Consider the following 14,114-nt stretch of genomic DNA (forward strand, 5'->3'; position numbering starts at 1 on the left):
AGGTATTTCAGGCCGGCCCCACGTAGCCGGAAAGAGGGCTTTTGCCATGTTTAGTAATAATAATGGATCGCCTATAGGGGCCAACTGACTCTTGGGTGCAATGCAATAACACCGTCACGGGGATCGAGCGGAATGGAAAGTTTAGTTATCAAGTTTATACAATGAATAACCTCAGTCCAGAATGGTTGGATCAGTGGGCAATCCCACCAAATGTGAGAATTAAATGCAGTGTTCCCACAGTTCCTCCAACACAAGGGGGATCTGGAGGGGAACATTTTATGTAGCTTGAGGGGAGTGTAATGCCATCTGACCAGAAGCTTGTAATTAGTTTCTGCCATCTTTGATGAGATTGAAGAAGAGTGCGAGAGAATTCGAATTTTGTCTTTCTGCTCTTCCGACAATTGAAAGTGAAGCTCCGATTGCCATTTATCAAGGTATTCTGGTTAGGGCGGTCCCCGAAGTGAAACGAGGGCCTTGTAAAAACTGAGACACAGTGAGACTGAGGGGACTTGTGCTTGAGTATAGCTTCAATTGGATTCAGATCTTTTAAGTCTCTCAATGGGTGAGGCAGGGAATGGAGGAATTGAATAAGTTAGTTATATCTCCATTTGTCCATAAATTTGGGTGTTTGGGTTCCTGTAAGGGGTTTGGGAGAGTGTGACTGAACAACATGATGGAGTAACAAGGGGCCCTTAGGGGACCATTGTTTGAAGCCTTTATCTAATAACCCAGGTAGAAAGAAATTATGATTGAGTAGTGGCATTAAAGGAGAATTATAAGGCCAAGAATCTTTTTTTTTTTTTTTTTTTTTTTTTTTTTTGTGCGAAAGGTCCCATATATCCAACAAGGAAATAGATGTGAAGTAGACAAAGTGAGACATCTTGATGAACATGAAACTTAGACTCCAGTTGCACCCATATGATGTTAATTTTACCCAACCAGGAATCAGGGAGGGAGGCCCATCTTCGGAGGTCCGATTTTAACATTCTTTAGTAAAGGAATATAATTGTGTTGAAAGAGAGACAAAAGACGGGTGTGAGGTAAATACCTAAATATTTAAGACTGTTAGATTTCCATGCGTAAGGGAAGAGGGGTTTTAACAATTTAGCTTCTGTGGATGGGAAGTTGATATTTAAAATTTCAGATTTCATAAGGTTTATTTTAAAACTGGAGAGCATTTGGAATGTCCGGAAGGCCTTTAAAAAATTTCTTGGAGATACAAAGGCGTTGGATGAAGAGCAAGATGTCGTCCGCATATGCACAGATTTATGAGGTGTGGAGCCTTTTGTTACCCCCTTAATGTCACTGTTGTTCCTAATAAAGGCCAGAAATAGTTCTAGCGCTATGGGGAACAGTAGAGGGATAGTGGACATCCCTGCCTAGTACCATTATGTAGGGGAAAGGAGTTGCTGAGAAGGCCATTGATGCAAATCTTTACAATGGGATACGAGTATAGGGATGAGATGCGATTGTGCATTTTTGGACCCACTCCGAGATGGAGTGTCGTCAGGAGGTAGTCCCAATCCACCCTGTCAAAAGCCTTTTCGGCATCTGTGGAGAAAAATAGTGTGGGCTGCGAACACCTCTGGACAAAGTGGTTTATTGAAAGCGAGCACAGGGAGTTGTCCCTAGCCTCCCTGCCGGGTATGAAGCCAGTTTGGTCTGCTGAGATCCATTTTGGGAGGAGATGTAAAAGTCTAGTGGCCAAAACCTTGGAGTATAATTTTACATCAATATTTAGCAAAGAGATGGGGTGGTAGCTGCTACAGCAAGTTTGCCACAGGCTCTTAAGGGGGACTTGTTTGAGTTGCTGCGCAGCGGGGGTTAGAGCAGGGTTCCTTTCCACCCTGGGGGTTGGTGACTAGGGCAGGGATGTCCTCTGCGCTCCCTGCTGCAGTTGTTGGGCTGGAGAAGCGGATGTTTTGGAATTCTGCGGGTCCCCCCTTAACCCGGCCGGATTGGGCCAAAAATTTAGGCCACGGCTTTGCGGCCTACTGGTCGGGAACTATGTGGGGCGCCCCCAGTGGGGGTGGCTGAAGCCACTACCCTCCATTTGGGCATTTGCCCTCAACTGCCCCTGTGTGGTTGGCTCCGCTGGGGCTCGCACCAAGCGGCTGGACGTCCACAAAACTTTAGGCCACAGCCTACTAGGCCGAGTCGGGCGAGTCTGTTGGGGGTGGCTTCAGTGAGGTTAGCTGAAACCCCCACTCTTATTCTTTTGGGCATCTGCCTGGCTGGGATCTGTGCACTTGCGGCTGGGCCTCCTCAAAAATTTGGGCCACGGCTTGAGGCCTACTAGGCCATGTGGCCAGCTTGGCGCCTCCCTTGGAAGGGCTTGGCGCTGTGGGGGCAGTTTTTATTTTTTTAAGGCAGCCATGTTGTCATTGTGTAGGGCACCTGCCCCTTTTTAGCGCTGCAGGACCATCAGGGTACCCTGCTTTCGTGTCACGGGGGATGGCCCACTTTTAGGGGGCTATTTCCTTTTATGCGGGCCTCTATAGAGGAGCTCGGAGGGCGACCCCCCCCCTTGCTTTTTTTGGAGGGTCCAGTAGGTGGTCCATTCATGGGCCCTTGGTCGGCGTCCCCTTTGCGGGATCGCAGTCGGCGCCCTCCCTGATTAGGTTTTCCGGGTGAGCTTAATATATAGCGCCCCCTGCCTCCTCTGTCTCATCAGATCCTGAATATGTTTTGGACATCGTGGACGCGAGTCACCCTACTAGGTCTGCGTCCACGCCCCCTTGAGTGCTCCGATAGTGAGGATGATTCCTCTGCTCCTCTAGCGCGCATAAAAAGGCGCTGGTGGATGCACTGATTGTGTCAGTGCCTGAAACGTTAAAATTGTAAGATGCAGCTGATGCTGCTTCAGGGGCACCGGTCAGTTTTGGCACCCACAGGCCCTCCAAAGCGCAGAGGGCGTTCCTCTTTTCTACCTACTTTGACAACATTGTCACAAAACAGTGGGGTTGCCCAAAACGCACTCTTGTGGTCCCTAAGCATTTTGCTATGCGGTATCCTTATGAGGATTCCCTGCTTAAAAAGTGTACGGTCCCACCCGTTGAGGACTCGCCGGTTTCCAGGTTAAATAAAGCTACCTTAATTCTGGTCGAGGAGGCCCCTGCCTTTAAAGGCCTTTTTCATCCCTCAGGGTCTCAAGACAAGGGACAAAGCCCTTCAGGGCTTCCACTTGAGGTTCCAAGAGGACCTGGTCTGTCAAGCCACGAGCGGGCTCTTCCAGACCTGCGGACAAGGCTTCCTCTGCATTAAGGGGCACCCTCACATGTATCTGGGGTGGGGGGATGTCTTTGCTGGTTTTCCGGATCCGAGGACCTCCCTGGTACAGGACAAGTGGGTCCACTAAGTTATTTATTCCAACTACAAGATCGAGGTTCAGTCTTGCCTTCCAACTTGCACTTTTTCCCATATTCCTTACAGGGTCTCTTTGGGGCAGTGCAAGACTTATTTCAAGGGGTGGGTAATTGTTCAGGTTCCAACTTCAGAACGTTTTCAGGGGTTTTACTCCAACCTCTTTACAGTTCCCAGGAAGGAAGGCAAGGTACGTCTAATTCTGGACCCTAAATCGCTAAACTGCTTTGTACGGGTACAGACATTCCGAATAGTCCATTCGCACGGTAGTGGCATCCCCTACATCAGAGGGATTTTCTCGCTTCTATCGACATCAAGGACGCATACCTTCACATTCCAAGTTGTGCCGGTCACCAGCACTATTTACGCTTTGCCGCGGGTGAGGAGCAATATTAGTTTGTGACATTACCCTTTGGCCTCGCCTCTGCTCCTCGGGTCTTTACAAAAGTGTTGGCCCTGGTGCTACCATTGTTGCGTCAGTGGGGGATCGCAGTACTGGGGTACCTGACAATCTTTTTCTGCGAGCAGAGCCTCCGACTTCTCTTATGGACAACTTGGAGCTTACTCTGCGAGGGAGTTCAGTTGGATGCTGAACCTTCAGAAGTCTGCTCTGGTTCCATCCACAACTGGACTATCTGGGTCTGACTCTAGACTCGGCCTCAGCCAGAGTGTTTCTTCCTCTGGAAACATTCCAGATATTGCTGGAGGCAATTCTGTTTTTTTTCCAGCAGGCGGTTATCCCTCCGGGCTTGCATGCTGGTGTTGGGCCTGATGGTGTCTACCTTTTTTGAGGTGGTTCCATTTGCACAGTTCCACACAATATCTCTAGAAAAATATTCTGTTGAAATGGGACAAGAATTCACGGTCTCTAGAGGTGACTTCGTTCTCCGTCACTTTGACAGGGAAAATCCTTTCCCCCTCTGTACTGGACGGTTATCGCCACGGATGCCAGCCTGTCCTATGCTGTTAAAGGCTAGAAAATCTACCTCTAGGAAGACCAACCATCGTACTTGGAACACGAACATTGCATGGTGTGTGTCTCTTGGGGTTCCCCCTTTTTCCTTCAAGGAGGGTTTGAGCAGCGCCTGGCTTTGGGTACCATTAGGGCCAGGTTTTGGCCTTGGCGGTTTTCTTTCAAAGTCCATTGGCCACACTTTCCTTGGTGCGTACCTTTTTATCCAGGCAGTTCGGCACTTGGCTCTTTCAGTAAGGTGTCTCGATTGCCGCTGTGGGACCTCAATTTGGTTGTCCATTCTCCAGAAACCTCCCTTTGAAAATAATCGGCTTTTGTCCCAGAAGGTGGCCTTTTTGGTGGCTAAGAGCTGGCAGCGTTGTCTTGTCCAATTTACCTAGTGGTTCACAGAGATAGGTGGTTCTTCATCCCTGCCATCGTTCCTTCCAAAGGTCAGATGTTCTACATCCAACACTGCTATTTTTTTTTTTTTTTTTTAGGTGTGCAGTGGTGCTTTTAAAATGTTTAATTTTATTTTACTTTATTGCTCCCTATGTGATAGCATGGGCAGGTGACTGGTACTCTTTATGGAGACATTGAGGAGTTTATTAGATCCCCAATGTCTCCCCTGCCCTCCATTGCAGCTATTTCAGCACAGATTGTGCTGGGATAACTGCATCCTTGGTACACTAGCTGAGGAGAGACAGCTGTGATTGTGGAAAAGATGTAATGCACGCCACTTCTGGGGTCAATAGTCACATCTGTTCCCTGAGTTCTTCCTGCTTACTCCGGGTAAGCACTTTCTTGTAGTCCCGGGCTCCCTGGTGGAATGGGAGAGCCCTGGAAACGCTGTGAGTACTGCTGACTTTGCTGGCAGTGGGTATCCCTTCGAGAGTCCCTTAAAAGTGATCAGGCAACTTTAGAGCCACTTGATCACTTTAATTGGAAAGCCCTTCGCCGGCTCTTACAGCTGGTATCGGGCTCACAGCTTCAACAGCTGTGAACTTAATTTACATACTTGTCTACCATTACATTTATAAACTTACCTTTTTATAGACAAGTGGTTAAAGTATTCTGACATTTTAATGAACCTAGCATTTAGTTATATATTAAAGTGACCCTTTCGTGTTTTAACCACTTAAGGACTGCCTGCCTGCTGATCACCTCAATAAGTACTATAAAAAAAAAATCCAATATATATGCCACAGTTTGTAGAAACTACAACTTTCATACAAACCAATCAATATCACTTTATTGGAAATTTGTTTTTACCAAAGACGTAGCAGAATAAATTTTGGCCTAAATTGGTAAAGAAATCTTTATTTTTTTTATTGGATATCTTTTATAGCAAAAATAAAAAAGTAACTTTTTAATTTTCTTTATTGTTCATTGACGGACGCAGTCTTCTGATATTCATAGCAGTAGGGTTATACTGCCCCCTACAGGAGTAGGACACTAGGCAGAAAAAAATTCTGTGTATGCCTATAGGCAGTCCCAGGGGAGGGTATACCCTCTCTCTCCCTGCTATAGGATGTCCGTTTTTTAATCTGCCTAGTCAGGAGTAAGGATCCAGTCCTTGCTGGGATCTCTGGTCCTGGCCGAGTTTTTTTCTTTCTAGATAGGTTTTTTTCAGGTGGGTCTCATCTTGTTGTTCTGAGGAGTCCTGGTTGGCTATGGTTTAGTCTTGGGGACTTATTTTTCTGCTGTTCCCACCCCTCATTTTATGGCACTGCTTCGGGAAGTCCCTACTGATTTAAAGATCAGAAGACTGCCTCCGTCAATAAACGATTGAGAAAACTTGGATTTTTTTCTTACCGTAAAATCCTTTTCTCTGAAGTTCATTGACGAACGCAGTACCCGTCCCTCTATTTTGAGTTGGGTTGGTATTATTTTCTCTGACACTGCTTTGATAAAAAACTGACATCCTATAGCAGGGAGAGAGAGGGTATACCCCCCTGGGACTGCCCATAGGGGTACCCAGAATTTTTTTCTGCCTAGTGTTCTACTCCTGTAGGGGGCAGTATAACACTACTGATATAAGGGCGGCACAGTGGTGTAGTGGTTAGCACTTTCACCTAGCAGCAAGAGGGTCGCTGGTTCAAATCCCAACCACAACACTACCTGTTTGCATGTTCTCCCTGTGCCTGCGTGGGTTTCCTCCGGGTACTCCGGTTTCCTCCCACACTCCAAAGACATGCTGGTAGGTTAATTGGATCCTGTATAAAATTGGCCCTACTGTGTATGTATGTGAGTTAGGGACCTTAGGTTGTAAGCTCCTTGAGGGCAGGGACTGATGTGAATGTGCAATGTATATGTAAAGCGCTGCGTAAATTGACAGCGCTATATAAGTACCTGTAATAATAATAATATGAAGATCAGAAGACTGCGTCCGTCAATTAACTACAGAGAAAAGGATTTTACGTTAAGGCAAAAATCCAATTTTTTTCATTTACATAATAAAAAAATAAACCCAGTGGTGATCAGGTACCACCAAAAGAAAGCTCTATTTGTGTGAAAAAAAACTACATTTTGTTTGGGTACAGCATTGCACAAGCTTTATTTCCGAAAAAATAACATATAAATGTACACCTAAAAACTACTAGAACCCACTCTCCTCTATAGCGCAATTGGATGGAAACAGACTGTCTGTTTCCATCCGATGCCATCTGATCCGATCCACGGGATGGATAGAAAATAGAACCACCATCCGTCTGTTTTTGGCAGACAGGATCAGATGGCAGCAGATTACTGCTCCATAGAGGAGACTCAAGGGTCCGATCAGGTCTGCCTGAAAAACTGACAGGCGGACCTGATCAGACAGCCCGTGTGAAAGGGGCCTTCGGCTGTGGCATGGCGATGAGGGGAAAAAAAATAAAAAAAAAAATATATAGATAGATAGATAGATAGATAGATAGAATATGGACAGGCAGGGGAAACAGCCATTAGTTACTGCTTGTCAAACTCCCGGCCACCACAAGAGGGCGCCAGTTCCCCGTTCTCTCACTGAAGAAGGCCGAAAAGCCGCGGCCTCAATTTTCGGAGGGTGCAGAAGTCCGTGCACTCGGTGAGTGGTTGGGGGGACACCAAAGGGACTGCAAACCTTGCAGTGCAACCCAGGCGCCAGGTCGCTAATTCTAGTCGCCAATGCGACCTGGCGCCCGGGGTTTGTCGAGCCGTGTGTGTGTGTGTGTGTGTGTGTATGTGTATATATATATATATATATATATATATATATATATATATATATATATATATATATATATATATATATATATATATATATATATATATAAATATAATTACACAAGCGCTAATAAATAATTGTATTTGACTTTTCATGAATTTTGAATTTATTGTATGCCATTATCGGTACCTTTTTTGAAGTAATGTTAAAAACCCTGCTTGTTGCATTTTTTGGTGCATATTTGGTCAGTTAAAAAAACAAAAATGAATCCAAAACGTACCAAGAAATCCCATGTTGCATTTTTTGAGTCCCATGACCTATGAAAAACAAGTAAGGTAAAATCGTGGGCATGTTCGGAAGCTGAAATTTCGGTGCATCACTCTGCATTGTGTATTCTACAATTCTGTTCTACTGTGATGAAGGAAGTAGTGGTGTGCAATAGCTTTTAGTGAGCAGTCAGATATCCGGTTTTATAAGTCTACTGTAGTGTGAGTTTTCATATCCCCTTTTTTGTCCATTAATTCCTGTATGTAATTTTTTATTTACCCCTCTGAAAGGAAGAATAATGGCCATTTCACATCAGTGCATTTTAGGGCAGCTATGCAATGCAGATCAATGAAAGGACATCTGAAAAACAATAATTTCCAATGTGTCCTATTCATACAAAAATGTTGCGTTGTGCTAAAATGCAAAATGTATGCCAACGGATGTCAAAATATATGTCAGCGCGCATTAAAATGCAACTAAAAGAGATGGAAATGTAAATGCATTTTAGCACAAGTCCGTGTGAATTGGCCCAATGCTTGGATGTAATAACTGATACATGACTTGACTTGTATAGGTTCTGCAGAAACCCTGAAGCTTATTTACAGGGGCTTTGTGCATGTCAGAATGGAAGAGCTCCCCAATACAGTACACATAGCCACCAAATTTTGTTGGTATAAAAATGTATTTCCTTTATGAAGACTAGATTTATGCCAGTTGGCATAACCCGTGAGCCATGATGAATTTGTATCCACGATGAACTGATCTGAATGGGGGTTTCCAAAATGTTAAAACAATGCCTTTGTTCCACTAAAAATGAATTCCAATATGTTTACAAAATGATCACATTGCCAGACTGAGAATAAAAAAGTATTCAATTCATTCTATTCTAAGCATTTAAATGCACTTTGTGTATGCCAGTGCTACCTGTGTGCCAAAGAGTCAGTGTTTTCCCAGCTTCTGTTTATGCGTTTCTTGTGTTTAAATAGGAACGTGGCAGAAAGACTCATGGGAAGACAGACTAATCAGCGAGCAGAGATTCAGGTAGTTGATTTTTGTAGTAAAATAGTGTTTTTAATATTTTTCTGTGGATTTAGTTGAAAATGTATGTAGATTTTACTCATGTACATATAATAGAAGAAGATATAATGATACCCTTTAAGGATGCCCTTACTTGCTTCACTTGGATGCAATTTTCTGTAACAACTGTCGCCATTGCTTATAAATATTTTTTGCCTATCGTTCATTGACAGACGCAGCTCCATATTTTTCTTGACCTTTGGGTTATGCTGCCCCCTACAGGAGTAAGACCCTAGGCAGGAAAAATCTTTACCACGCCTATGGGACAGTACCTGCAGGCATACACCCACACACTCTGCTTTAGGCCCCTTTCACACAGGCGATCCGATACGTTTTTCAGGCGGACCTGATCGGATGCTCCATGCATCCCTATGGGGCAGCGGGTGTCAGCGGAGACCACTCCGCTGACACCCACTTCCATCCGATCCTGTCCGTTTAATCCGGACGTATGGAAACGCTTTTTCTCTTACGTCCTCCGACAGTCGCTGTCCACTCGTACAGTCTTCACCAATGGGTTATTGACTTCCTCTCCACAGGAGTAGCTAGGCATAAGACTTGTTAAAAAAAAAAAAGAAAGCATTTTACATAGACACACCCATGGGGGCTGTCCCACTGGTCAATTCCCCCCCTGCAATCAGCCATCCCAATTCAGTTTGTCTTCTGCCTAGTGGAGTAGATAGGCTTCCCTGTGCTGGGGCTACAGTCTCAGCCTTCTCTTTTTATGATTTATTTTCTGCAAATGTCATTTTTTCTTTGCATTGCTAGCTGTTTATTTTGTCAGCGTTAGTCGGATCTTCAGATGAAGAAGGCGTTTGCGGAGCTGGGAATCGGACTGGTCGTCCTGGTTCTCCAGGATAGAGGGTCAGATGGAATCCCAGCCCGCCATCGAGCATTTAGCAGGCTATGTGTTCGCCCTGGCCTCGCAAACGACCCATCCCTGTCCTCAGAGATGCAGCCTGTGAGGTGGCTACCTCACCGGACACATCCACGGTTCGTCCATGCACTACTTTTCTCTATCGCTCATTGACAGACGTAGTCTTCTTGATTCTCAAGAGCTGGGTTATGTTGTCTCCGCAGGAGTAGGACTAGGCAGAAAGACAAAACGTTCTGGCTCCACCTTAGAGGCAGTCCCTGAGGGTATATCCTCCCTCTCTCTGCTACAGGGAATCAGTTTTTTTCTGTCTAGTCAGGAGTAAGGACCTAAGTTCCTTGCTGGGATCTTTGGTCCTGGCAAGACTTTTTTCTTTAAGAAAAAGACATTTTTTAGGTAGTTTTTCTCGTGTTTTTCCTGTGAGATCTTCAAGCAAAAATGCCGGACTGGGCGACACTTGTGGTCACCCCAGCCAGCCTACGAGCGCGCGCAGACCATGGCATTGCGCTTGGTCGGCCGCGACACATTCAAGTAAGTATGCGGGGCCGGGCGACGGGCTGGATGTTGAGATCCAGTGGTCACCCCGGTTTTCTGCCTACGAGCGCGTGCAGACCAGAGCTCCGCGCTGGGAGGGGCTGACCTTGCGAGTTAAAAGTCTCGCTTGGACGCCAGGAACCTGAGAGTCGAGGCGTCCGGAGTGGTCCACAAACCCCCACCCCGGTGGAGAGGGTATTGTGAAGAGAGGGTGCCTGTCGGTTCGGTATGGTGAGTAAACGTTCCCTTTTTTTCTTTCCTCGTTATGAGGCAGTATGAATTATGGGCCCCTCCATATATGGTCAGTATATATCTGATACTTACAAGTCCCCCTTGTAATACAGCATGTGTTTGTGGGAAGTGGACTTGGTTTGAGAGCTAACACTCTACCCAGCAGACTGTAACATTACAGCAGACATAGGAGGTATAATCCTACCTTATTTGTAGTGTATCTCCTGTAGATCCATATATCGCCTCTTAGCAGAGATGCAGGTGGATGTGCTGGGAAAACGATTTCGGCGGTCCGCCGCCATTTTGCCGTAGACCAAGTGCATGTATGTCCTCAGGTCACGCCGGCCGCCATGTTTTTGGAGTCTTATGTCTCTTCTATGGGGGCGGCCATGTTTCGTGAGCCCAGCTACCTCGTGGAGAGCTGGGAACACCGGAAGGCGTACACAGGGGGCGGAGCCACGTCCTTCTACCCGGGAAAAAGCAACAGCTCCTTCCAGTCTGTGTAAGACAGACGCTGACTGCAGTTGGTTGGAAACTTCACTGCATCGGTTGGTGAGCCTTGGGGGTCCCTCTCTCTCTCTGTGGGATCGAGAAGCAGGTACTCTGAGGGGCGCTATTGCGCTAGGGGGAGACACACAAAAAAAAAAAAAAAAAGAAAAAGTTTTTTTTTTTGTTTTGCTGGCAAAGGTGTCCTGAATTAACATGGACCCTGCCACTCATGTATCTCCTCCGGATCCCCTCGAGGGGTCTGCAGGATCCTCCAGCACCCCACTGACAATTGAATCATTGTCAGCTATTATGGAAACTTTTGTGTCCCGGGTGGAAGTGGCTTGTCAGGGACAGGGCGCAAGAAAGCGACCCCCGCCTAACCCCTTATTATCTGAAACCTCGGATTCAGACTCTGAGCCTATTTCTGCAGTTGCAGGTACTTCATCTGGGATTGGTGTCTCGGGTCCTGTCTCTTCAGACAGCGAGGAGGATGTTTCGGCATCCGCCATAGCCCGAGAGGAAGCGTTGGTAAACGCACTCATTGTATCTGTTCAAGAAACCTTAAGGTTACAGGGTATTCCATCGGAAATAGCTGAAACTAAAATACCTTTTGGGACTAAAAAACGCATCAAAGTGGCGAAGGTTTTTCCATTGCCCAAATGTTTTGGCAATCCAATCGAAGAAGAATGGCGTCTGCCAAAACGCACTTTTACTATTTCTAAACGCATTGACAGGCGTTATCCGTTTGAGGAAACCCTCATTAAGAAATGGACAGAACCACCTGTGGTGGATTCACCAATTGCTAGATTGAATAAAGCCACGGTTATTCCTCTAGAAGACGCTCCGTCTTTTAAAGATCCAGTGGATCGCAAGATAGAAGCTATGTCTCGCACCATGTTTTCCTTGATTGGATCAGCTTTCAGACCTATAATAGCTATTGGTCTGGTTTCGCAGGCTGTAACTGAATGGACCAAGTGGTTACGCCGGGACTTAGAAGAGGTCCCTCAGGCGGTATCAGATTTGTTGGAACAAATGATACAGGGGTTACAGTTTGTATGTGATGCGGCGTTAGACGCCACTCCATTAATGGCGCGAGCATCAGTCTCAGCAGTGGTTCTCAGGCGTACACTGTGGCTAAAAGGTTGGTTAGCCGACCAAGGTTCCAAAAAAGCATTGGCTAATATCCCCTTTTTAGGAGAGCGTCTATTTGGAGCCAACTTAGATGAGATCATTAAGGATCTCACGGGTGGAAAGAGCACCTTTTTACCGCAAAATTTTAAAGGTAAAGGAACTCGTCAAAGACGAGGGCCTTCTTTTTCTGCTCACAAGAGGTTTTTTTCGTCCCGCGGGTGAAAAAATTAAGTCCTCCAAAGCTCCTGCAGGAGGCGTCAGGGGTCGTTGGTCGGGCAAGCAAAAGCCCGCCCCCTCCAGACCTGAAGATAAACCGTCCAAAGCCTGAAGGTGCGCCCCCACCCATAACTGGGGTGGGGGGACGTCTTCGCCGGTTCCCGGATCCATGGCTTTCCAGAATCCCGGACAAATGGGTTTGCGAAGTCATAAGGTCAGGGTACAAGATCGAGTTTCGATCTCTCCCACCGGCGCGATTCTTCCCTTCCAATATCCGACTATCCCCGGATCGTTTAGAAGATCTGCGGAGAGCAGTCACAGATTTACTACAACAAGGAGTGGTAGTCCACGTTCCTTGGACAGAACGGTTTCAAGGGTTTTATTCAAACCTATTTACAATACCCAGGAAAGAGGGCAAAGTGCGTCCAATTCTGGACTTAAGGGCACTCAATTCTTTTGTCAACATAAGAAGATTCAGAATGGAGTCCATTCGCACAGTAGCAGCCTTCCTGCATCCAGGGGATGTCCTAGCGTCCATAGACATCAAGGACGCATATCTTCACATTCCCATTTTCGCAGGACATCAGCGGTTTCTACGCTTTTCCGTAGAAGAGAACCACTTATCAGTTTGTGGCGTTACCTTTCGGTCTCGCCACGGCTCCGCGGGTCTTCACGAAGGTGTTGGCCCCAATGTTGGCACTTCTGCGCCAAAGAGGCATATCGATCCTTGGTTACCTAGACGATCTTCTGCTTCATGCAGAGTCTCCTCAGACCTTGCTACAGAACATAGAAATTACTATGATTTCTTTACAGGAATTCGGGTGGCTGGTGAACCAGCAAAAGTCATTTCTGGTTCCCACCCAGAGGCTCGAATATCTGGGTCTAATTCTAGACACAGTCAGGACAAGAGTTTTTCTTCCGGTAGGGAAACTTCGAAAGATTCAATCAGCAGTCCAGTTGTTACTGTCCAACAGCTGGTCTTCCCTTCGGACTTGCATGAGGGTTCTGGGGTTGATGGTGGCTTCGTTCGAAGCAGTCCCATTTGCCCAGTCCCATACCCGAATTCTTCAGCAAGAGATTCTTCTCAGATGGAATCGGAATCCGGAATCCCTGGACAATCAGATCCGATTGAGCAAACGGACCAGAGAGTCTCTGGTCTGGTGGCTTCGGTCTCCGATGCTCAGCCAGGGAAAGTCATTTCTGCCAATATATTGGACGACAGTGACCACGGATGCCAGTCTATCCGGATGGGGAGGAATTCTCGGTCAGTTATCTGTCCAGGGACTTTGGTCCCCGGAAGAATCCAGGTTACCGATAAATGTATTGGAACTAAGAGCGATCAGACTTTGATTCACTGGACCGAGCAGCTTCAGGGCAGCCCGGTTCGGATCCAGTCGGACAATGCCACGGCCGTGGCTTATGTCAATCACCAGGGGGGCACCAAGAGTGTCCGAGCGGCCAAAGAAGTGGCTTGCATTCTTCGCTGGGCGGAACGATTTGTTCCAGCAATCTCTGCGGTGTTCATTCCGGGGGTGGAGAATTGGCAGGCAGATTATCTCAGCCGTCAGACTCTGGATCAGGGGGAATGGTCCCTCCATCCAGACGTTTTCCACCAGTTGTGCCTACGGTGGGGCACCCCGGATGTGGATCTGTTGGCATCACGATTCAACAGGAAAGTTCAGAGATTCGTGGCTCGCTCCCGCGATCCTCTAGCAGAAACCGCAGACGCACTGATCGCCCCGTGGGGGCAATACCAGCTAATGTATGCCTTCCCTCCTCTCGCGTTACTGCCAAGACTT

At 46.7% G+C, this 14,114-nt stretch overlaps 1 protein-coding gene across 1 annotated transcript in view; it reads left to right on the plus strand.

Moving 5' to 3' along the window:
* Positions 1-14,114, plus strand: part of LOC309550417 (ribonuclease H1-like) — a gene marked incomplete at its 5' end in the record, with an annotated part of 99,024 nt that overhangs the window by 40,702 nt on the left and 44,208 nt on the right. The window contains one exon of the mRNA XM_082250800.1: positions 8,753-8,807. Within this exon, the coding sequence (XP_082106926.1) occupies positions 8,753-8,807 (55 nt within the window). The remainder of the gene's footprint in view (positions 1-8,752; positions 8,808-14,114) is intronic.

Source organism: Pelophylax lessonae (genome assembly GCF_965119305.1).
Source record: "Pelophylax lessonae genome assembly, chromosome: 3".
Taxonomy (NCBI): Eukaryota; Metazoa; Chordata; class Amphibia; order Anura; family Ranidae; genus Pelophylax; species Pelophylax lessonae.